This window comes from Oryza brachyantha, chromosome 6, assembly GCF_000231095.2.
Source record: "Oryza brachyantha chromosome 6, ObraRS2, whole genome shotgun sequence".
Lineage (NCBI taxonomy): Eukaryota > Viridiplantae > Streptophyta > Magnoliopsida > Poales > Poaceae > Oryza > Oryza brachyantha.
This window is the reverse complement of record NC_023168.2, coordinates 17251098-17277378: the sequence shown is the minus strand read 5'-3', so window position 1 is coordinate 17277378 and position 26281 is coordinate 17251098. Positions and strand designations below refer to the sequence as shown.

At 38.5% G+C, this 26281-nt stretch overlaps 1 protein-coding gene and 1 long non-coding RNA gene across 2 annotated transcripts; one reads left to right on the top strand and one right to left on the bottom strand.

Moving 5' to 3' along the window:
- The first annotated feature begins 2641 nt into the window (after positions 1-2641).
- LOC102721092 (ribose-phosphate pyrophosphokinase 2, chloroplastic) lies at positions 2642-6720 on the top strand. Its single transcript, XM_040525043.1, has 8 exons — positions 2642-2849; positions 2962-3168; positions 3444-3692; positions 4388-4531; positions 4656-4820; positions 5121-5190; positions 5284-5365; positions 5926-6720. The coding sequence occupies exons 1-8, from the start codon at positions 2751-2753 to the stop codon at positions 6104-6106; spliced, it is 1197 nt and encodes a 398-aa protein (XP_040380977.1). The 5' UTR covers positions 2642-2750; the 3' UTR covers positions 6107-6720.
- Positions 6721-22461: 15741 nt separating this feature from the next.
- On the bottom strand, positions 22462-24937 carry LOC102699694. Its single transcript, XR_001550424.2, has 3 exons — positions 23804-24937; positions 23505-23699; positions 22462-23411 (listed from the first exon to the last, which is right to left on the bottom strand). It is a non-coding gene; the product is annotated as an uncharacterized LOC102699694 (long non-coding RNA).
- Between the last annotated feature and the right edge of the window lie 1344 nt (positions 24938-26281).

Genomic DNA, 26281 nt, shown 5'->3' with positions numbered 1-26281 from the left:
CAGTACAGCGAAACAAAAGATATGAAATAGCCATAGTGACGACTTTGGTAGTAGTAGAACCGAAAGAGCTGATGCCCGATGGAATTTATATAATTAGGCAATATTCGTCTATATATATTCACGTTAGATTAATCATCTTATGGCATCATTAATTCAAGAAAAAAATTTGACGCTATCACTTCGTTTATCTATTACTTCGGCACGTACTCTCAAGCTGCATGTAATCCTTTTTAGAGAAAAACTTCATATATTGGTTATATGCAAAAAGTTCAAAACATAAAAAATAATATATTAAATATTTTAGAGATAGCTAAGTAGATAAATTATTATATAGCTGGTATGCTTACCTGTATGTATATATCAAATAGATATCAGCTAGCTACATGGTTATACATGCTCTTATAGCCCACGCTCGGCTCCTTTCTAAGCCAAATCCTCTTGTTTGCTAAACGGTTTTATTCTTTGAGAATTTTTAATAAAAAATTTCTTTAAAAATCGTACTACTATATTTTACAATTTATTTATAATTAATTGACCCCTCGTGCCTCTCGTATACCAAACACGGCCATAGACCCCCCGTGGAAAAATCGGGACGTGCTTATCGGTGATCACCATGACACACGTAAGTTACGTGGCAGGGGACCCAAGCAAGCGGCGATGGTGGTGGGCTGTCACGTCGGCGGGCTCCACACGTGGTAATTCGTCCGGAGGCTGCCTTTCGGCGGGTGGTGGGTGGACGCGGTGGACCGCAGGCGTTGCAGACGCAGCAGCCGCACCGAGGTTTCCAACGATGGGTCGGCGCCCCCCTGAATTTTTGCGGATTTATATTCGGGCCTTGTTTAGTTTGTAAATTTTTTTTAAAACATCAAATCAAGTTTTTTGACACCCACTCGTACTCTAATTATAAAATAAATTTTAGATTTCGCCTGAAAACCGCGAGACGAATTTTTTGAGTCTAATTAATCCGTCATTAGTACATGCTAGTTACTGTAGCACTTATAGCTAGTCACGTCCTGATTAGGATTAAAGATTCGTCTCATGATTTTCTGCATAAATGTGTAATTAGTTTTAATGTTCATGTATATTTAATATTTTATTTAGGTATCCAAAGATTTGATGTGATGTTTTTCGGAATTAAGGGCTTGTTTGGGGAGCTTCCCCAAAAGCTGCTTCTGTCAGAATCTGCTCTAAACGGTCCATAGTTTCTGAGAATCTGTAGTTAAAGTGAACTAAGAATCCAGAAGCTGGGTTTAGAAGCTTTTCCATATTCTCAGAAGCTGGCTACAGCTGTTTCTTGGAATCTAAAACTCTCTAAACATGGTCTAAATATGGCCTCAGCCAGCCCAGCCCCCAATATGAATTGGTTCCTTCTACTTTCTACCCGGGTGTGAGGTCTGTTGTTTCATACGAAATCAACACTTATTTGCTGTTTTTTTTCAATTAAAAATGGTGGGTTATTTATTTTTTTCATAATTATTTAATAAAAAATAATAAAAAATAAATATGGTAAAATTAAAAATATATCTTATAAATGTAAGATAACAAATTTATGTATGGAATTTCGTTTGTAACGTATGTAGTTGAAGAAGCGTGTGCGTAAAAGCGAAGAGTTAAAGGGACACAACCAGTAAAAAGGTTTACTATGTTCTTTATAGGTGAGAAATAAAATATATCAAATATTATTTAATTTTTAATAGTATAACGATAAAATTAACTGGTAAATGTGATGATTTTAATGTTTTACAAAAGAGTATGACTATCGCGAAAAAGATAAGGATGCCAAATTTAAATCTTTGGACACTAAAGGAAAACCCGCAAACTCAAAGGATGTAGACAGAAATGAGTGAAAGAAAAAGACAGGAAAGCTATCTAGAACGAATCAATGCGCACCAAAAATTCCTCATTTCCTCTGTCTTCCCGTCTTCTATTCTGGGCCGCTCGAAGAAACCTTTGACGTTTCTTTCTTTTTCCGAGAGCTTTTGTGTTTATTTATATTTTGAGAGATTTTGTGTTTTTTTTAATTTTTTTGGGAGCCTTTACGTTTCGGAATTATCTCTACATTATAGAGTGCAGTTTTACCTTAGTCAGAAGCTAACCATGTACCTTGCGGTTGAAATACAATTAGAAAAATGGAGTTTATGCGTAGAGAAAACAAAGAGAATGATGGGAGTTCCATCGGTTCGGTGGCTAAAAGAAATACAAATTATAATATCTAAAATATCTATATATATATATGCATGTCTAAAAATATACACTTCTCAAATTAAATTTGAACTACAAAGATAGCAATATTTTGAGACGAGGTAGCCGGGGATACAACTCAATCTCATATTTTCGCTTCCACTTTATGAACTAAAATTTAAATTTTTAACTTTAAATTTAAAATTTTTTCATATCAATTTACTTTTCAGCCCTGATTTTGAATCACGAAGAAAGTTTTATTTACAAATCTTTTTATTTATAGATATATCATTTAACTTATTTTCTAGACTGAACCAAACCAATCACCCCACTTTTATGAGAGAGAGAGAAAGAGTATTTGACACTGTTTTCCTATTCTTGTTTTTTTAATAAAAAGTTTCCATTTCGAATCGGGCTAAAATTAGACGAGAGAGACAGATACAATTCACGGCGGCTCAATCAATAAAAGCAGCCCCGAAACGAGCACCTCGACGGCGCCATCATCGCCGCCACCACCACCACCCCCGCGACGAGCGCAAAACCCTAGCCTACCCGCGCCACCACCTCCCATGGCGTTCAAGGCGGCGGCGGTGGCGTCGCCCTCCTCCTCCCCGTTCATCTCGTCGCGCCGCCTCCCCTCCCCGGCGCTGCGCCGCGCCCGCTCGCCGGTGAGTGAGGCTGTTTCGGCCTCCCGCGATGCTGGTGGCTATGGTGAATCGATTTTGGGTTTTCAAATTTTTTTTCTTGGGGTTTGGGGGGGGGGGGGTTGGCTGGCTGCAGAGGTGCGTGCTCGGGAGCGAGCAGGTGCGGGTGGTGGTGGAGGAGGAGGAGGGGAAGCGGGTCGGGGTGGCGGCGGCGCCGAGGAGGCCCCCCGTGTGGACCCCCCGCGCGCCCGCGCAGGAGGCCAGGCTCGCCGCGCTGCGCCCCGACGGCCGGGACTCCAGGATGAAGATCTTCTCCGGCACGGCCAACCGCCCGCTCGCGCAGGTGCTTTCTCCCCCCTGTTACATAGAGTGCTGCTAGAATTTTTTCAAAAACCAGAGCATTTTGTTCCATCTCCAGCTTTATTGGGGGGTGTACACCTTCTATGTGTGTACTGTTTCATTCGATTGGGTCCGGATAATTATATAATTGTATAGTAGTTGCATTCGAGTTTGGCGTCTTCGCATTTTGTCTTACGGATTGGTACATGTTTTTATCCACGATGGATATGAATGCGACATTTTTGGACCTTAGTTCGGAAAAATATGTTTTTTTTTCAGGAAATTGCTTCTTATTTGGGTGTAGACCTTGGCAAGGTCCTCATCAAGCGATTTGCTGATGGAGAAATCTATGTGCAACTGCAAGAGAGCGTGAGGGGCTGCGATGTGTTCTTGGTGCAGCCCACCTGCTCACCCGTGAATGAAAACCTTATGGAGCTTTTCGTCATGATCGACGCGTGTCGGCGGGCATCAGCAAGGTCTATTACTGTTGTCATTCCGTACTTTGGGTATGCCAGAGCTGACAGAAAGGTATGCATACATTCGTAAGTGATGGCTCTTGCAGCATGTTAATTATGTATGTAGTCATAATTATGCAAATTAATTTTAACCAGATATCTTGCCATGATAGCTAATCTGTAGTGGATGTAGCATTTTTTCCTTATCAATGATTGTTGCTACTGTGGTGTATTACTGTATTTTAATTTATTACACACTGCTGGCGTTTAGCCCCTTTTTGGGGTCAAGATTCTTAGTACACATAATACTACTGGCCTCATCGTTTTGGGAACTTCTGAATTTTAAAGCTTAATTTTGGAGTTCATTTTGGGCCTTTTTTCATTGTAGTTTATTTTACTGAGTTTGCTTTTAGAATGACAAGAATATATATGTAAAAGTTTTACCCACAAATTATTTTTTTAATTGCTTGAAACAATGAGGCTGTACATGAGCCATTAAGCACATGACAGTATTTGTTATGTTACAAATCCTGACAGGCAAATTGTAATTTCAGAAACCACAAATATGGTAATGTCTTTTACCTGTTTCCTTGCTATAATCACCTATTTTCGGTTGTCTTTGCTTCATTAATGTGCTTTCTGGACCCCTTGTGGATTTTCCCTTTCAAGCATAAGCTATTCCTTTCGCTTGGATATGTTGGCTGAATCCATCAAACAGTATCACAATTTGTTTCAAGCATAAGCTAAGTTGATTGTTTGGTAGTGTAGGCTCAAGGACGTGAGGCCATCACTGCCAAACTTTCTGCTAATTTACTGACGGAAGCTGGTAGTGATCGTGTAATAGTATGTGATATTCATTCTACACAAGCATTGGGATACTTTGATATTCCTGTGGATCACATACATGGACAGGTACACTTTAACAGACCAAGAGATGCTGCTTTTTACTACTAAGTGCTGTTTTCTGTTGTACACAATTTTCTTAGCAGGATCTGAGTTGGGAACCAAGTAACGTTTGAATCTTTGTTATATGTAGCCTGTGATTCTGGATTACCTTGCCAGTAAGACAATATCTAAGGATCTTGTGGTTGTTTCTCCTGATGTGGGTGGTGTTGTCAGAGCACGCGCATTTGCTAAGAAATTATCTGATGCCCCTTTAGCTATCGTTGACAAGAGAAGACAGGGTCACAATATGTCAGAGGTTGGAACAAATTTCCTTGAATTCGATCAACTCCTATTTTGCAGTTACACCTACACATTTCAATATAATTTGCATTTTAGTTCTCCCGATATTCTCTCTGCTGCATAGGCAGAAAGCAGGGAAAAATAACAGCTTTTCTGATTACCTTAGAATTAATTCATATGATTAGATGCTTTACTGAACCCAACCATCCTATTATTGATTTTGCTGTGATTTCTGGGCAACAACAATTTCATGGTTTACAACTTAGATGGGCTGCTAAATGGTAATCTGGAATTTCCTATCGCTGACCATCTGCAGGTCATGCACTTAATTGGTGATGTGAAGGGTAAGGTCGCCATCATGGTTGATGATATGATTGACACAGCAGGTTAGCATCTTTTCATAGTTGGCGTTGAATGCTAGTAAGATTCTTCACTTTGTAGTCCGCTGTTTTCATTGTTAATCTTTTAATAAATCCCAGGGACAATTACTAGTGCAGCAGCTTTGTTAAAGCAGGAGGGAGCAGAGGCTGTCTATGCTTGTAGCACACATGCTGTCTTCAGGTTTGGCAGTTGATTTATTAACATCCATGTAATAGTATTGATGCCATTGATTTGTTGCAAAGGAACTGTGCATAACGTATCATCCTCGCAAGACCATCCTGTAAACTAAGGCATGATTGGCTATACGTTTGATTAAGATAAAAATGATATGGTAGCTATAGTATAACTATACAAGATTACACTTGAGCACACCAACACAAACACTTAGTGCTAGTAAGTAGCAAGTGGGAGAGAAAGTATTTGCCTTTGATTTAGTGGAGCGTGGGTCTGGTTCTTGGTGAGTCCATTTCATTAGTAGACATGATTCTGTACCACACATATCATCTTACCTCAAGTCCTGAATCGAAGCCTTGAATTTTATGTGCATCAACCTGCTTGAATGCACATGCATGATGCCCTTTAACATACAGTACCACACTATAATTTGATGTGTTGCCACTAACCTCATTTACAGCAATTATCGTCCTTCTATATTCCTGGACTGATATACACACATAAAAGTAAGCCCTTCACCGCAGCTACCTTTTTCCAACTAACAGTAACATCGTTTGTCTTTGCAGCCCTCCTGCGATTGAAAGGCTTTCTGGTGGCATCTTTGAGGAAGTTATCGTGACAAATTCCATTCTGCTGCCAGAGCACAAATGCTTCCCTCAGTTGACGGTGCTCTCAATGGCGAACCTTGTCGCAGAAACAATCTGGCATGTTCATCGTGATGGTTCTGTGAGCAGCATATTTCAATAGCAGTGATGCTATGCCTACGCTTGACCACATTTGTGTGGTACAGAGAAGGCACCTGATGCTTTTGCCATCTGCGTAGGAACCAATTTTGGTGACAAGACTAAATAAGGCTGTAGTGCCGTGTAGGCATCACACATGCATATCTGTGTGATCAGTTTTGTTCTTGACACCCGCTAAAGAGTGTGTTCCTCTTAATATGACAGCAGAATGTCCGTTGTATCATGCATAAGAATACGATTCCTGTCGTTCTTGCGTATCCTTTAGCAACTGTGGAAGGGCAAGGAATTGATTTACATCAGAAAATGTAAGTATTGTTCACTTGTTCATCACAACAGCATGATGCTTAGGCTTAGCTCTAACAAAAAAAAGTCTCAGTTTTCTCCAGAAATTGTTGTTGGAGACTCCAAACTTGTATTTACATATGCTCATATGGATTTTATAGCGATGCAGGAGACAGTTTAATACAATTGAGACATAGGGAAAATGTTTATGTTGTACAATACTAGTACACGTGGCATTCCAGCCTATTTTATACCGTACTATGATTCTGAATCCTGTAAACAGTTAACCCTCCTCAGTTACAAGTTAATTTCCTAGTGCATCTCTTTCCTGCTGAACCTTGCTGCTATTTAGATGATGACTATTTCCATGATCAATAGATCTTCCTTCCATTTCATCTCCTTGGAGTATTTAGATGATGATTATTTTCATAATCAATAAATCTTTCTTTCATTTCATCTCCTTGGAGTTTCTTTTATAAGATATATTATCTCCCTTCCGTGGCAAGAGGATTCATGTCATTTATCGGCAAATGTAGTAGAGTGGTGGTACAAATGTACAATGCCATTAACTCACGACTTGTGTGAGACATCAACTCGAGATGGATGCCTTGGACCAGCATGCAATTCAATTCAATCCAATTTCTGGCCCGCATGTAGGTATTTTCTTGAGTACTTCCACTATTGCATTTTCCTTTTTTCCATGCGGTCAAAATATATTTTCCCGTGGAGATCCCGCCCGTCTACACCAAGGGGTATCAAAATATGGATTTTCTTGTGCGGACCGGCCGACTGCACAGGATAATCGAATATCCCATGTGGTCGTTAAGATGCCTGCACATGAAAACCTGCTAGGGCAGCCTATCCTAATAGCTGATTTGGTGTTTTGGCCTAGCACATGCTAGCAGTTCAGGATGATACGCGCACGTTATGCATGTTGTTTGTGCTAGTTGTTTGGAAAGATACACTCATGCTTGTGAATCATCATAAGCATAATATTACATGCTATAACATTTACATATAAATTATACGAGGAATAAGATAAAAATTGATAAGTATTCTTACACTGTTTGTATATAATTGTTCATAATGTTACAAGTTCTGCACTACCACAAAATTTGTATTACAGTTCATGTTCTCTCTGCCACTCTCTTAAGTTTTTGAATTTGGGGTTCGTAGCAAGTTTGCTATGAGGGTCATAGAACTCCCCTGGATGGTTTGCAGATATCGCGACGAATGAACCAGCATAGGTCTCCGTAAAAGTTCAGAACTGTTTTCTAGTCAAACCAGATTGCGGTATATGGGATTCTTGGGAGCTGTAAAAATTAGGAAAAAAATAATGTGTTAAAATCCACTATATGAACTATTTGATATATGTAAGGATCTATGTGATTTACATCTGTAAACTTGGTTTTGTATCTCCCGGAGACCCTGAGCATCTCGCAGAGACAATATCCGCACAGGTCGGTGCCACTGCTACACGGAGAGCAATTATTTCCATAATTACTCATTGTCGCTCTGTTTCTACTCCTACGGTTTAATGCTAGTCCATCTCTTGTACCTTAGAATAGAACAGGCTATGTATCGAAAGTGTAGTAGTAGAGCGTATGGTGGGTATAATGGCTTTAACTCACAATATATGTGAGGCATTGACTCATATGAAATATATGTTAGGACCTGTTCGGTACATGAATTAATTTAAGTTCTAAAAAAATATACGCAGTTTTCCCATATAGTTTTGGGACGTCAGGAAGTATAAACTGGTTTTTTACCTGTTACCAATGATAAGTATGGATGCAAACGGGATGGTCTTGCGAGCTTTCAAACCTGCTAAAACTGCTATACTTTTCAACCTATTTCTATACTAGTAGATGAAAAATAAACTAGCATGGGTTTCTTATGCAGGACAGCGGGCTGCACGCTTGTATTTCTATCGTTAAAAACATGCTATATTACATGGCAATTTTTCTCTTATTAAAAGATAATTAATTAACTTCCTAGTATTAAGTTGTATCTACGTGCCATATGTTAGTCCACACCCTGCTTCTCTATATTAGGAGGCACAATATTGTGCATTGGGAATACCGTACTCAAATAAACACCATAGTGTAAAATCACGCTTTATGCTATGGTCAATTAGTGGCTCATGGATAGTTAAAAATTGGTTAATAATTTGAAAACTTAAAAATTGGTTAAAGGTTTTGTTCCAAAAATATGTCTAGAAATAAGATGAAATTAAGAAGATATAGTTGTGATTGGTTGAGATGAAAATATAGATAATGAAATTAAATGAGATATGATTGTGATTGGCTGAAATGTGTGACTACATAGAGAAGTGGTTATATTTTAGGACCAATTTTTAACACTAATTATAGCTATATTTTAGGATGAATGGAGTACGATACTGTCAAGTGCCGTATTTATTAGAAAAGCTAGAAGACATTGCTAGATGAATAATCACAGTGCTGTAAAATCACATTATTGTACATGTTTTACATAATATTTTTTAAAAATATAGCAACATGAAAGTGTTGTTATTAAAAGAATCTACTAGTTCAGTTTCTACACATGTTTTTACATATATTAGCGGTACAAAATTTTGATGTTTGATCACATGAATTCTGATAGCCATGGGAGTCATGAAAAATGCATGCTGAGCATTTTTTCATGAAGAAAGTGATGTGATGACTTATTCATAAATCTACCTCATTAACAGGCCACCAACTGCTTTTTTGAGGGAGTGTGACTTTGTTTGTGCCTGCATGAATGCCTTAGTAACAAGTCACTCTGTCAGCTAGCAATTCAATCAAGTTTATAAGCAGATCCTGCAGTGATATAACGTCTCTCTTTTGATGGTGCTTTAGACCAATTAACCAGATCCTTCTCTTCCTCCTTACTTCGTTGCCTCTTGACTCTCAGGGCAATCATGGAGGCCTGATAGAGCTAAACTTAACAAGAACTCAATAAGGCACCTAACAAAAACTATCTCCGATAACCATTTTCATCATATTTGTTGGTTTTGTAAGTTCAATAAAGGCATCCATTATCTTTTAAAAACAATCCATTAGAACTGCAGAAACTTTGACTGCTCCAGGACCAAGTCGGCCACGGTGCTTACTGGAGCAACGGGTCAAGAGGTAAAAAAACCACCTGCAATCGTCGAACTTGGAGCTTATGGACTGTAATCCACTCAGGCAAAGCATGTCAGCCATGCTCTAGCTTCACTGCTCTCATGGTCGGATCCGCTGCTTGGTGTATCGACTTCGCTAGCTCTGTTGTCTCACGATTGCATGCGTTGGGGGAGAAGATGAGAGTGGCGAAGAAGCGTCAGGTCGTGAAACCAATTTTGACAGCGGATACACAGGGCACTGCAAGCCTTTGATGTTCCTCTACAAAGTCAGAGGTTTCACTAGTGTTCCTGCAGGTTTCCAATTCCATCATCTCTAAGGTGGAGTCCTGGTGCCTCTCTTTCCTACGGGAGATTGCTATTTGGATGATGATTTGTCTCCATGATCACTAGATCTTACCTTCATTTCATATCTCACAATTTCATGAATTATGAGGTATCACCCTTTTGTGATATATATAAGGAAATTGAATGGATGAATCATGTTATTTAGCAGCAATGCGGAGTGGTCTGTGTTCCTTTGGTGGATGAAAGATGAATGATGGAAGATTATTTGATTTTTGATAGTTATTTAATAGTATAAATAATAACATTAACTACTATAAAATTAAAAATCAACTTTACAAAGATAAGATGATGAACTTCTCTATATAAACTTTTTTTCTTAAAAAATATCCTCTACCGGTTGAGAAAACACAAAAAACCGAGGAATAATCTAGGGTAAAATGTGAGACACCAACTCGAGAGTGATGCTTTGACTCTTCAGCCACAAGCTAGACTGTTAACGTGTGATTAATTAATTCAACTGACTTGCTTGTCCTTCTGCTGGTTTCCAAATTTTCCCTTTTCTTGTATATGCGAGTTTCCAATATATACTACCTTGGGACAGCCACTGCACTAACAAGAAGTTCAAATTGTTCAGAATCAAAATTAAGGAGGAGTATTTAGTTGAGTCATTTGGAACAAAACTTTGACGGGTCTAGAGGTGGGGATGAGGCCAAGGACCATCAAGATGGTTAATTACTCCCAATTCTTCTTCGTTTTCCTAGTGTTACCACTCTCTACTCAAATGTCACCTTTAACTTACTCATGGAATTACCACTCCTCCCACAAGTAATGGCCCCTTTGCATGATTAATTATTTGTGAAATTACGGAGCAACACAAGATTGGATTACTGCAGCAGCAAACTGGATCTTGTAGCCAACACACGATATCTCCACTCCTAACGGCAATGGAGGCATGACATAATATGTCACTCAGGGATGCTTATCCTCTGTAGCACTGCACCTGCAGTACTGCTCACTGACAAGTGGGCCCCACAGGCCGTAGGACCCATATGTTAGTCTGCAGTACTGCAGGGGCAGTACTGCAGAGGATCTCAATTCGTCACTCAGATGACTTTGATCATATCAGTCCTCGTTGACACCATCATATCTGCCTCAATCATTGCCAATTAAGTTGAAAAATGTGGGTTCAATTGGTGCCCTATCATGTTTTATCCAGATGTGGTCTACCTGTATGGTGCATATGATTGCCCTTAGCTATAAGTTCAGCCCTATATTTTCGCTTCTGCTTATATTCATAAGTCAAAATTTAAATTTTTAACTTTAAAATTAAAATAGATTTTAGAATTTTTCATCTTAATTTATTTTTCAGCCTTGGCTCTTAGATAGCTAAGAACATGTATATAAAATTTTTATTCGTGGATTATTATTCATTTATAAATATGGCATTTGGCTTTTTTCTTGGAAAAGGCAAACAATTACCCCAGTTGAATTCCCAATGCCTTTCTTTCTTACCCGGTCATGTTATTTGGAATACGAATCTCTGTAGTCACTGGGCGTGCTCATTGTTTTGCTGTTCATAGGCATAAACGAAATCATTTATAATTGATTAAAAATAATCTATATGTAAAACTTTTTATACTTGTTCTTAGTGATATAATAGAAAATGCTAAAAAATAAGCTATAATAAAAACAAAAATCTTAAACTCAACTTTAAATTTAAATTTGAAAAATTAAATTCTAGTTTATAAGTATAAACATAAGGTAAAAGATGAAGGTGGAGGTCTTCTCATTTATATCATCTCCTACTCCTAATTAGTGTTACCCGGAGATCAGTTCATAATTAAATTTTAGTAACATACAACATAAAGACCGAGTAACAAACTTTTTGCCACATCTTTTCAGTTTTGCTTATACTTATAAGCTAAAACTTAAATTTTTAGTCTTAAATTTGGAGTTGATTATGGTGTTTCTCTGTCTTAGTTTATTTTTTATTTACTTTTAAATCATTAAGTACACATATATTAAAGATTTTTTCATAAATAATTTATCATATATGCCATTTGACTTTCAAACAATGGCCTCCTTTCACGCTGAGTGAAACCAAGCAGAGCAAGAAAAGATTAGCTCATGTGTCTCTGGTTAGGCTCTTCAATGACAATGAACTATTATTGCGTTGGTCTCCCGTGTGAAAGCACATAGCTTGAAAATAAGCAGATGACATACACCATGATCAATCTTAGAGAACACGGTCAAGACACGCCACCCACCTGCACTGACTAGTGATAGGAAGCCAACATCACAAAAAACTACCGGTAGAAAGCACCGATCAGTCTTGGAGAACAACACCGATCAATCTTAGAGAACAACATCAACTTATTCTTTAATTCTGCCTCTTGTAATACCACACATCACAAATAAAACTAGTGGTAGGAAGCCAGCATTCCCAGTGCCTCCTCTTCCTACTTACTCTACTGCACTGTCAACATCGATCGACGGTGAAACCCGGTGTTCTATTGGCCTTACTTCTGTTGTGGTCTAGTTGACAGTTTTGAGTTCTCATGATACCAGACATATATACTTTTGTTTTCTAGCTTAGCCCTTCGTGCACCATGCACAAGCAAACTATTTATTTTTTCATTTATCATTAAGTTACTGGTATGTACAGTAAGTGTTATTCGTCCTATAACATAAGTATATTTACATAGGCCGCGTTTGGTATTGGAGGATAAGGTAACTTATTTCTGGCACGGAAAACGTAATAGTAGATTAGTACATGATTAATTAATTATTAATTATTAAAAAAATATAAAATAGATTAATATGATTTTTTAAAACAACTTTCCTATAGAAATTTTTTGCAAAAAATATACCGTTTAGCAGTTCAGGAAGCGTGCGCGCGGGAAACAAGAGAGATAAGGTAACTAATAGAGCTACCGAACGCAGCCATAGTTCATTAACTACATGAGGGCCTATGTAAGGTGGGTATACAGAATTATTATAAAAATATTGCCACTACTATTTGATGATCATTAATTAATAAATCACACAAGGACACAACAACCCTTCAAAGTGAATCTCAGTATGTTAACAAAAATACTTTGTGCGTTGGTCGCAAAAAAGATTGACAAATGGCCACAAAAAATTTGCTAAGCTGCGCATAACATGAACCCCAAGTTTTCAGTTCCCACGGTGGGCAGCTGGAGGTGCACGAGGGTCGTAGGACATGGTGCAGCGGTACTTGATCTTCCACCTAGTACTTGATCCCCCAATGCCTCCTTTTCCTCCTAAGGATTTTCATCCAGAGAAAATTAATGGAACTCCAAACTGAAGTCATTAAGAACTAAAATCTATATGTGCATCCCTGGTTGTTGCATGAACTGGGAGTTTCCTTTTCCTACTAAGGATTTTCATCGAGAAAAAATTAATGGGACCCCAAACTGAAGTTATTAAGAACTAAAATCTATATGTGCATCCCTTGTTGTTGCATGAACTGGCAGTTTCCATGATCAGTTGTCTGAAAAGAATTATGTATGGACCTAGGCCGGCGGTGCTGGGGCACCATGTTTAGGAACTATATATTTATACACTTGCAATTAATTAAAGTGTGTGTCGCAATGCAAAAGCCCGTGTGCTTTGATCTGGTTTCAATAAAAGGGCTAGGTATTTCAATATGAGCTTTGCTACATGGTTTGTAATTTCGCCCCCTAGTATGAAACTATTTCACCTGAATATTTCAATTTTTTCACTCTTTTGTGGATTTTAGCAAAATTTATTCAAACCCAGTCAAAAATTGTTATAATTTCAATTTTTGTTTGAAATATTTTCAAGCTTAAGAAATGTCACCCTCCTAGATTTATGTATATCAACATAGCAAACCAGCTTTGGTCTAAAGGAAAAAAGTATTACACATAGAGCCTGTTTACAAGTGGGGAATTTGTTCTAGCTATATAAAGTTTGCTATTACAAACACCCACTAATAAAAGAGCAATATTCTTCGTAAGTCCAATAATAACATGATGACCATCTGTTTACGGATGGCTAATGGTACACCTTAATTACAAACAACTGACCAGTATCGGTGAGTGATGTCGTACCACACAGCAAGAATGAACTATTGATGCATCAATTAATTTCTTCTTTAGTTGAAGTACCTATTTTGAACTCTGAGAGAACAAGCGAAGCCATATGGCCAGAGCAACGTCTTGTGGCAACTTTGTCTCTGAAAACAGCAGGATGCCATCAAGTTGCGCCACCACTACTACAACGGCATCCATGTTGCTCGTAATCTGGTGCATTGCAAGAACCTTGCGGTGACAGGGCTTGCATTCCTTGTGCCTCCTCTTCCTACTGTGTGTGTTGGATTATACCTGCTTTTTTTTTCTCCTCACGGGGGGTGTTGTATTTATTTCCACGGTCGCCCCTTATCCGATTAGAACTAGAGAGATAAAAGTAAGAATACCAAACGAACGATAATCAAGTAGTACTCTGTATTTGTTTTCTTATTAGGTAGTCCTTGATTGTCTGTTTAGGATTCTATCTATACTTATATGACATCTGTCCATATAATATAAATATATAGTACTCATGGCGAGCTAAGTGTGTGTCTAAGGTATCCTATATTTGTAGCACTGAAAAAATGCCTGTTGTAATTAAAGTGGGTAGAGTTATTATGGAAATGCTGTCGCTACTATATATTCATATTCATTAACCACGTGATGACAGCTCCTTACATGGTAGCACAGCAGTGGTGATGGGGGTTAGTGGATGGTGTGATATGCACTGAGAATTTCTCAAATCATGAAAAAAACGAACTGAAAGCTCATATTTGTTTTTGCAGCACTTTTGTGGGAACCATTTGAATAATTTTTCCACTACTTATCCTTCGCACTGGATCTTAGTGTATGTGTTATAAAAACATGTATTTTGTTGGTCGTGAGAATGATGAGCAATGGTGCATGTTTGCCAATAACCTATGGTATGCCAGCCTGTGACTGTGATGCGCCCATTTTATAACAATTGTGAACATGAAAACTCACTTCTTAGAAAACCAAGCAATGCATATGTCTACATTTGATGCTTGATAACATACCAATAACAGCTACTCCATCCGTTTCACAATGCAATTTTTTCTAGCTTTGCTTAGATTTTATAAATGCTAAGGAAAGCTATCTATAACAACTAATGAATCCAGACATATGTACAAAAATGCATTTATCAATGAATTGAATGAATCTAAAGAAAGCTAGATATACATAAGTATGAAACGGAGAGAGTATCTAAAATGGAATATGTTGCACGCTAAGTGAACAGAGTTCTTCCCGGTTAGAAAGTTTACACGGTATCAGTTTCTCACTATCCCATGCAGTCAGTGCCACCAGGGAGCTTTATCTCTCTAGCAAGGATAACATGGCAGATCAAAAAACAATACAGTAGACCGCCTTGAGAGTTGATTTAGGTGGTTAGAATACACACCATAACGTCCTGTGATGATATCCTGCTGCTATAATTTCTCATGAAAATTTATGTTTTCCATCAGAAGGGACCATGACTTGGAACATGTGCTTTATCTGTCTCTTAAACTTGAGATCCTGATGCCTCCCTTTCCTATACCGATTACTACTGAATTATGATTCGGAACAATACTACCCTGAATGTGATGGCAGCCATGGGTTCAGAATGTGGGATGTCTCATGTCCTAAATTTTCTCTCTTTTATATCATAAAAAAATTGTGTACTACCTCCGTTTCATACTATAAGACTTTCTAGCCATGTCTAAATTCATCGATTGATGAATGTATATAATTTATATATGTGTCTAGATTCATTAACATCCATATGAATCTAGACAAGACTGGAAAGTCTTACATTATGCAACGGAGGGAGTAGCAGAGAATATTAGTTTAGATATAGTATTACCAAAGTAATGGCCGATTTGAACTAATTAACATAATTCCATGATTTAAAATCCATGCTGCATTGCTGTCAAATTCAAACTGATTTGAACATATTCAAACTGATTTGGACATCGACAAACAGTTGCCAGCTCCTAGAAGCGTTTTGGCACCTGTCATATTAGGCGTCTGAATATAACATGACTAATGGTCATTGATACTACCTCCATTCCAAAATATAAATATTTTTAGGTTGCTTAGCATATACTAATGAGATGTTAAATGATTTCCTTTTAGTTACTTCAGTGCTCTTTTTTTATAATTTAAATTAATTATATTTCATTTCTAAGTATCTGATTGGCTCTAAAATTGTTGAAATGATTAAAATAACGAAAATCAACGTAAGAATATTTATATTGCAGTACAAAATTTAAATCCTTAATTACATTTTAAGATAAAGGGAGTATGATCAAGGTGGAGCATCCAATGTGGTACGACCTTCATGAGGGCATATTATTATTGTGGAACTACTCGACTCTTCTTTGCATTGTATCTCTTGCAACCATAGCTATATTTCACATTGCAGTAGCATTGTTACCTGTGAGCTTATCATCCAAGGTTGGAAAACGATGCGTCTAACTGCTCTACTGCAAAGATTTTTGAAGCGATTCTTCCTGCTAGCATCACAATGATCTCCTAACGCCTCCACTTCCTATAGGAACTTAATCTCTATAAAATAACTCATTAGTTTTGTTAGCCTCAATTTCCATTTTAAAGTAATAGTTAGATATAAGGATGTGCGATTATTTTTTAGCCTTAGTGTGCACTGCGGGGTGTTTCAAATCTTCTACTTTTTACTTATACATGAACCCAATAGCACATGTTCATCACATGCTAGTGTGTAATACTACAAAAGAGAATCCGATCCCTATATATGGATGTGAATATGGACACACAAGTAATTTCATTTGGGGCATTGATAGAAGGAAGGGTAAGGGTACAATTTGGTCTTTCCGTTTGCTATTATAATAAATTGGAGGTAATAGTCCTTCATTGGCTGTATGATGAATAAATTTGACTCTGGACCATATTCCTGGTCATTTGGCACACATTTCTTTTTAAATTTGGGTTTTATACTCTGTTTCATGTATAGTCTAAAATCTAATTTATGTTTAAAAGTGTCTACAGATGCATAGAGCATGCAACATAAGTAAAGGAATACTTTGAACATCTTAATACTGCTAGATATGTTTGTCTTAGATATCAAAATGGTTGGAAAAATTTTCTTTGGTGCATTAGTTGTTTTTCACACTGTTTGGACAATTGAATGAATTATCATTGACCATCATGTTGAAGCCTAATATAAAGATTCACAAATTCTTTTGTGTATTCCCAGAATAACGGTAAATCTTAAACTTGCACTCCTGGTGCCTAGGTTTTCTGTTGGGTCTTAGGCCATGTTCATTCCTTTGGTTTAATAAGCCATATTCCCTCGTTTTTCACGCGTATGTTTTCCGAACTGCTAAACGGTGTATTTTTAGCGAAATTTTCTATTGAAAAGTTGCTTAAAAACATATTAATCTATCTTTTTATTTTTTATAACTAATAATTAATTAATTATGTACTAATCTATTACTACATTTTTCACCCTGGATAACTTAACTATAACCGAACATGGCCTTAGCATGCAAGTATCAAACGATCGACCCCTCTCATGCTGACTTGCTGTAGATCACATTAATGGTTGCATTCTTTTGTTAGATAAAAATAAACAATTATCTGATTTTTATGATAGCTATTTCATGATATAAACAGTGAAATTAATTACTGTAAAACTAAAAATTTACTTTATGAATTTTCAACTTTTATATAGATTTTCTTTTGCAAAATGTATATGTATACCGTTCAGAAGTTCAAAAAGCATGCATATAAAAACAGATGAATAATATATCTAAAAAGAACGCAACCTCGTTCTCCACACATTTCAACAATATTATTGTCCAACTATTCAAACCCAAGAACAAGAAAGCAAAGACAATGTCTTACTTATCATGTATACAATGACATATGTTGTCGTGTGTGCATAATATAGTCATGTAAAACAAAGGTTACTCTGCTCTTCTCGTGAAATCATCTAATTTTGGTATAATGCTGTAGTACCATGGATCACTGGCTGCACGAACTGTCATCCGATGGAAGTTAGAGTTGCACTATAGATAGTTACATCACTAGACATGTTAGTCCTTTGTCTACCATTGTTGAGAGAGATGTAGAAAAATATTGTAACGATATTCTCCATACGTTGAATTTTAGTTCCCTTTGCCTCCCTTTCCTATTGCACCTCAACAGTTCACCCTAAAGCAGCCACAAAGTCCCAAATGCATCTTGGTACTGCTATTCCCTTATGTATGTGTGGCTGTACAAGCTAATGGCAAGTGTAACACTAGAGTGAATATATAAGTTGAGATCCAGCTCCAAGCTTTGTACTAGCTCAAATAATTTGGCCATGTGCAACCATAATTCGATATTCAATTTTTTTGTCATAGTTTATTTTTCAGCCTTTGCTTTTAGATAGTTAAGAATTTATATATAAAAGATTTATTAACAAATTTACTTTCCGTTTGCAAATATACCGTTTGAGTTTTTTTCTCAAAAAGCCAAACCTGATCCTTGATATCCTTACCTTTATAAGTACAACACATTTCCTTGAATGATGTCAAATTTATGTATTAACAGTTTTGTTACCTTTCTACTGCAGCCTTATCTTTTCACTTTTGCTTATGTTTATAAGCCAGAATTTAAATTTTAACCTTAATTTTAGGATTTTTTCATCGTAGTTTATTTTCTAGCCTAGGCTTTTATATCGCTAAGAATACATATATAAAAGTTTCATTCACCAATTATTTTTCATTTACTAATATATCTTGGCTTTTTCCATCAAAAAAACCAAAAGATCACCCCTAGCCATGATCCTAGGAAGGGATGCGTACAGGGTCAATTATGGCATAGATGATAAACTATAGGAAAGTTGTAACCATACGATGTATATGCATGATTGTTCTCAATACTTGTCTGGATTTAATGTTGTATGGATAAACACACGTAACAATGTAGCTAAACTGATTGATGTCAGCTCTGTTGAAATCCCCTACTGAAAAAAGACGAGCATACATCTCTTAGTGCTTCCTATTTGAATGTGGATTATCACCACGGTTTCACTTATCATGATAATCGTGATGATTATCACAATAATCACCCAAGCCACCATTAAACGATAGCGATATGCCACGGTCTGGTTCAGCAAATATAGTGAGAATTAAAAAAATAAAAACATTTGGGAAAAGTCTAAGAAAAATCATGGTGTTATATCGTGATAATCATGACATATATCGTGCACTTTTAACAATAAAACCGTGATTATGAATATCGCAAGCATTTTGGAAAAGTTATAGTGATAACATGTTCTCACCATATAATGAATGATAAAACTATCGCTTGTTACTGATATTAGTTGAATTTTTAAACACCCATTTATTTATGCCACTTATTATGGTTATTTACTTGTCAAGATATCTTTTATTGTGGACATATGACGCTTCCGCGGTGTTTTGTCCTAAAACAGATTATGTTGAAGCTTATTTATTTTGGCAAAGCTGTTTGGTTGTTTAATGGCATCTCAGGGTTGGTATGATTCATGGGTGTTACAACTTAAAAAAAATGATTGGTCTTTTCAACAAATTGTTGCATCTTTTCACCGTGGTCTTATGAAAACTGTTACATCCGCCAACATGATCTCGAAGCCTGTTTAATTTGTTCCAACAAGAAAAACCGTCTATTGTGAATGCATCATTCCCACCTTGGCCCTCAGAATAGAGTCTCTGAGCAAGTAGCAATATAAATAAAACCACTTATCCACTTTCTCACTCTACTCTAGCCAATCATACGTAGTTGTTAACACCGAAATTTGGTAAATTTCTATATGAGATTCGGATAAGGAAATGTGCATTTGCCGATAGATATTTTATCCAGAAGAGACCGAATCCAACAGAGAATCGTGAAGATCAAGGCTTAGCGGCATAAATTTATCTATTAATTAGATTTAGTTTAGATTTTTCATTTATCTCTAAGAGTGTTAGAGTCCAATCGGGACTTGTGTGTTAGAGATAAAATCTAAGTAGGAGTTTGTTATTTCTTTTTATCTATTAGGAGCTGTATGTCGTGTCCAACACGGCCTAGCCTTAACCTGAGGGTATAAATATGTATGCCGGGGGTCATTGTTTTTCATCTACATTAATTAATAGATCAATTACTCTCGGCGCATCGCCATCCTACTAACCGAGGTTTCAACTCCGGCAGAACTTGGCACCTGACATGGGGCTACATCGTCTTGATCTCCGACGGAGGGGTAAGTCCTACGTTCCGTTGGGCCACGCTAATCGTTCGGCTAGATTAGAACTGTCTCGGTTCGGTCTGATCTTCTAATCTAGTTGCGTGATTGCTAGTTATCGTATCAGTTTTAACTTAGATCACTTTCGTGTTTTGAGTTGATCTGGTTAAGCACTTTGGGCGATCTATGTTGGTTTGATATTCACTACTTGACATATTCAATCTAGTACTGGCTCGGTTAGGTCCGATCTAGTAGATTGCGTTTGTCCGATGGTTTATATCAGATTGATATATTTTACTCATTGTTTTATCGGAATACCAGCCGATAAGTTACCAGTCATCGGCTTATTGGCTTGATAGCAATCTAGATTTATTTAGTATCTATCCTAATATTGCTAGGTTTAATCTTGAACTGTCTCGATTGAGTCCGATCTTCTATGATTATTCTTAGCAATCTGAGCTAGGTATTTTATAGATATTAGTTGTTTGTCCGCCGTCTATAGCCGATGATTTTGCCGATCTACATGCTTATCATATTTATATCAATAGAGTAGCCGATTGCTTTACTGTAATTATTTCTATACCAATAGGCTTGACTTAGTTAGATCGACATTTATTTATGTTGCATCGGCTTACGAGAATTATATGCAAGTTGGTTTAGCCGATCGTAACATATGATTCATTGTTTATTCCAAATAATTCGTCGGTTTATTTATTAGCCTTATCGATCTTCATGTTTCCTATGATCATATCGTGCTCGACTGCATACTGTCTTGTTTAAGTTCAATCTCTGCACGTCTAGTTCGATCTAGTTATAGGGGTTCATCCGATCGACTGAGATTAATAAGTAACTTGACGGATTACGTTGGTCTAATATTTATTTCAAGTCTATTTCTATTGGTGTTTATAGCCGATCCATGCTTTTTACAGCCGATCGTTCATCCTATCGGCTAACCATTGCAGCATCAACATCCGATCGACTGGATCATTAGTCACCTATCGGCTCGATAGCCGATCGACTTGTTTTACTGTTTATCTTGTCAGTTGCAGGATTAAACTGACTAGCACGCTCGCACATCATTATAAGAATTTAGGTCCTGCACTGGAGCTGTCTAAGATTGACTCCTATGCCTTTGTGTGTGACGCGTTAACACTCACATTTTGACGTCAACGGTAGTGAACCATTCATGATTAAAACGACGTGGCTTCCCCGCTATCATCTTTTGTGGATACATAAAACCAGCCTGTGCCCTAGAAGGACCTCTAATCAAATATTTTCTCCCTATTTCCTATCAGCAGGATCATATGGGAGTTCATCCAAATTTATCTCTTCTCGTGATCATGGGTAGTAGCTGCTTTTCTTTTTGAAGCCCTTCCATCAGCATTGGTACCACTACCACCACCAGCATCTCCTGAAGCTCTTGCCGTTTCATCAGTATTGCCATTAGCAACAGCGGCATGCAATAATTTCCTTTTCGTGTAATACTCCATCTTTACCTGAAAATTGAAACCTTGCTGAAAAGAACACAACTTAGAAGCTGCATCCATCCACTTTATGCAGAACAGAAGATCATAATAAAATAAAACCCTAAGGCGCGGTAGGGGGTGGCTAAGACTAAGAAAAGAACTTGCTGTCTTGAGAACATCCAGGCTACAATAGACATCAGATGCTTGATCTAGGTGGTGTTTGGGAAACAGGGACTTATCTGTCATATCGGATGTCTCATGAATTAATCTAAGGTTATAAAATGTGTTTGGTAATTAGTCTATGTTTAATATTTCAAATTAGTGTCCAAACAAGCTCCATCTAAACACCCCCCTGGCCATGTTAGCTCATCAAGTCGACATCATCCGAAACAAATCCCAAATTTGGACTTGGCATTGGGGATTTACTGATTTTGGTTTAGGAGAGATTGGGAACGATTTTTTTTTTTTTTTGGTTTTCATGTGTACTGGTGGTGAGATAAGAAGTTGAAGAGATGTGTGGATGATATGCGAGCAAGAGAAACAAAATTAATAAATAGGCAGGCCAACAGTCGCTCAACCCAATGATTTTCGAGGTGGGCTGTTGCCTTGTGGGCCTTTTGCACTTCACGTTTTGGTAATGGGTTTGCAAATCAGCCACTGATCACATCTATACTCCTATTATAAAAAGGAGTACCTCCCAGATTTTGTGAACAATTTGGTTGATCGTGATTCCACTCATCGTCAGGGTGCCTGAATAAAGTGAGCACTTTGCTTTCAAAAAAAAAAAAAAGGGAGTACCATCTACCCTTACTATAGTTTTATAATTTAGCCCTCAAATTTTTTGATATTAAAAACCTGTTAAATATATATTGATATCTACATATAAATTTAAATTAAGGTGACTATTTTATATAAGAAGATTTGATAACATACCATAAAATCCATAGCAAAGCACGAGTATTTAACTAGTAATACTTAATTAGTGGTACACCACATTGCCAAATGGGCTGGGATCAAACCAACAAAATTACCGAGTCGTATTCAACTACATCATAGGTATCAAGTGGACTTTAGTTTAGGATCATTGGTGTCCTTGGACCCGGGTCGAACAATGGTAGCTCTACCCCTGCCTGAAATTAGAGACTACCTGAAGCAAGCATAACAGCATAGGGATAGAACACTGACCTTCCTCACAAGTATTACCTCTGAACTAAAATATTTTCTAGTTTGTTTAGCATAAAGTAAGAAAATGTCAAAAGATATTCTATTAGTCACTTTAGTGCTCAATTTTTATATTTTGAATTAATTAGATTATCTTTCTAAGCATCTGATTGGCTGTGAAATTATTGAAATGGTTTAAATCATGGGTATCAACACATAAATGTCTGTATTATGGTATAAAATTTGAATCCCAAAAGCCTTTATTTTGAAAGGAGTAAGTCATAACCATCAATCCCAGATTGTTATCTGAGAAGCAGAGAAGGGCTGCACTCACTTGTATAGTCGGCTAAGATAAGTAAAACATTGCATGGTCATTTGAATGTTCTTTAGAACCTCAAGGGGATGGAATGATATTGTAGATGTGTTCTTCCTCTTCATAAAGATGCCCAGACCCGAGATATCGATGATGCCATGTCTCGTCTTTTTATGTGATCGAATCCTCTGGCATGACCAGCTTGGGAACTAGCCATGGAAAGAGGTGCATGTCAGCTTTGGTAAGTATGGCAGTCGCCTCACCTTGCTGTATTTCCCGGTCCATCCTTAAATGTTATGGCTTGAACCTCCTCAGTTCCACAAGTTGCGGGGACTTAGATTGATGCATTGAGGACTTTGGCACATACTAATTTCCTGATGCTTCCCAAGCTTAAAGTCTAGCATGAACATGAAACAGTTCTGGGTTTGAGAGCAATGTGGTACATGTTTGTAGTAAGCTAGTATTGTCACCTAGAATGGAAGACACTCACTTGTCACATATATAGTCTCTTACCAATGGCCACTTGTCACTGACGAGGTATGTATCCATCACATGTGAGGGTTAGTGCCAATTCCAGATGAGAGCTAGCTTGTGGTCTAGGGAAAGTGAGCTTCTCCAAACTATGGCTTCCATCATAGCCACCAAACGCTTGTCCTCCCCTTGAAATCAAAACCAAATCTCTGTCCTATATGAGTTAATAAAAATCACCTATATATGTTGTGTATGGTATACTATAAATTTCTTATGAAGAAACAATATTGTTTTTATTCAACCATAAGGCCCACAAACCAAAATTTGCTTCTGTAATGTGAAAGGGGAGCGCTTGCCCGTGTCGCCGAGCCCAGGGCGACTCGGGCGAGGACCAAGTCCGCCGGCCGCCGCACTGCCAAGCTGCCTCCCCCACCTCGCCGCTGCCTGAGCGGCTTGCCAGCAAGCCGAGCGGCTGCAAGGACGGCAGCGGCGAGGCTTCTCCCGCCGGTAGCCATCACTCTGAAGAGCAGGGGTGGTGTGGAAGTGCGCCGGGCCGGGCGGCGGCGGAAGACGGTGGCAGCCAGCGGCTTGTCGACGACAACGGCCGGACGACCGGATATGGCGCTCCTCGACGTGCGACGGCCAGATCTGGTGCTCCTTTGCGCAGATCTGGCGACGTGCTCCGGGCTAGGCGGCGAAAGACGGCGGCAGCCGACGGCGTGTCCACGACGACGGCCGAACCGTGGAGGAAGGGGGCGATGGCGTCACGTGGTGGCGCCGCCGGCAAGCCGGCCGGCTGTAGGGACGGCGGCGACGGGGCTCGCTGCTGCAGGCTGCCAGATCTGAACCGCCGTCCCGCCGTGGGTGCGGATGGGGATGGCGCGGTAAAGGGTCGTCGTCGGTATATGGTGGCGCGCGGCGGCGCCGGCCGTTGGCTGCGCTTGCGGCTGCGGCGGTGTGCGACGGCATGCTGCGCGAGACAACGCGGTGGAGGAGGCGCGGTAGTGGCGACGGCGGCCGCACGGCGGGCGACGACGGTGGCGCCGTGAGATGGGCGTTGCAAGCCTTTGGTGGGCCCAAATGCAGACGATCATTCTCTTGGACGGTGCCTTTGCCGTCTCAAGATGGCCACGTTCGGAGGGCTAGTGATGGAGAGAGGGCATCCATTCTTCCCTATCACCCTCTCCCCATCCTACCCAACAACGTGGATGGATCGAGGCACGCCGGAGTTTTGGACTCCTTTTGGATGGCCGATCGACAACGAGGGCACGGGAGGGTTGTTTGATTACGTACGAAAGTCTAGCCTTTTGGCAGGCAACAACGTCACCTGCGGGCGTCGTTTTCCTCTTGAGGCGTTGCGGCGTTGCTGTGTAATCCCACGCTTTCCTGTGGGCTTCTTCAGGTGAAAACCATATCCTGCTTAGGATATGTGCTTCTTCAGGTAAAAACCATATCCTGCTTAGGACGGGCGGCGGCGGCGCAATTATCATTTTCATATTGGAGGCGTCGCTTTGAAGAACTCGTACCTTAGGAGTGTCAAAGAGCATGGTTTGGGTTTCAGCACCAAGTGCTCTGATGTAATCGCGTGGTGTGTGATTTTTTTCTTTTCTGATTCTGATCCTTGTGTGAGCCATTGTCTTGTACTTGTTTTTTCTTCTCTATCAATACATAGAGGCAAAGCTTTTGCCTTATTTTCAAAAAAAATGCTTCCATATACCTATGTTGGCGACTCCAACAGTATTGTTATACTTGTGTAAAATTGGGTCGAATCCTGAACTTAGCTTTTATTTTTAGCATAGTTCGTCGGTATATTTTTGCTTTTCGTTTCAGTAGTTTGGTTGGGCTCGACCTGATGAGCGTGCCTTGTATGTTCGTTCCAACCACACTGTTGACTCAGGGTTGGGGGTTGATTGTTCAGTTTTTTAGGGAAAAAACTTAATGGCCTATGGGTTAAAAATTTAAAATTTGCTTTATAAACATAAACAAGAGAGAAAAGATGGGACCTGGAATCTGATTTGGCCTTGACGACAGATAACTGCAACGAACAGTGATATCTCCCCAGGAATACCATTTCTCAACCGGACCTGAATGTTCCTGAATGTTGGTTTTCTTGTTTTGGTTGGCCAAATAAATTGTCAAACAAACATATAACTTAAAATTGATAATGCACAACCTCTTCTTCAAGAGGTGAGTCATCAATCATGTTCGTTTTGCCCTGCATGCGAAAATGCATATTTACTCACCAATTTTTGTAGGTGCAGATACAGACATACTGTTCACCCATCTGCAAGCTCCAATTTTTTTCTAGAACTTTTTGCAATGTCGAGGTTACCCAAATACTCAGCGTATCATTTGGTCGACATGTGCAATTTTTTTTCATAGTTTTTAAGAAGTAATTTTATATGGGTGTAAGAGCACTTTGGTCTATCGTGTATATATGCAATGGCTCGTAGAAGTGCAAGAGTATTCAGAGGTCATATTTAATTTCAAGGCTCCATGCGTTAGAGTAAAATGATGACCTACAAAATTGCCTTATCCCAGTTTAAGTTCACACCATGCATGTTGCTCATGAAGCACAGGGAGACCACGGATCACTGGCGATGTTGTCATTGAGTCTATGTTGCAGCCCAGAAAGTCACGTAGGCTCATTTTTTTGCTTTTGCTTATATTGAAAAACTAAAATTTTTTTCACTTTAAATTAAGAATTATTATAGATTTTTTTATTATAGTTTATTTTTCAGCCTTTTCTTTTAGAATGCTAAGAACACACATATACAAAATATTATTTATAAATTA

What these genes read in the sequence shown, in the direction of transcription:
- LOC102721092 (XM_040525043.1), top strand. Translation starts at nt 2,751, where the DNA reads ATGGCGTTCAAGGCGGCGGCGGTGGCGTCGCCCTCCTCCTCCCCGTTC. An exon ending in ATGCCAGAGCTGACAGAAAG is followed by an intron (nt 3,693 to 4,387) that starts GTATGCATACAT and finishes TTGGTAGTGTAG; the next exon opens with GCTCAAGGACGTGAGGCCAT. An exon ending in TGGATCACATACATGGACAG is followed by an intron (nt 4,532 to 4,655) that starts GTACACTTTAAC and finishes TGTTATATGTAG; the next exon opens with CCTGTGATTCTGGATTACCT.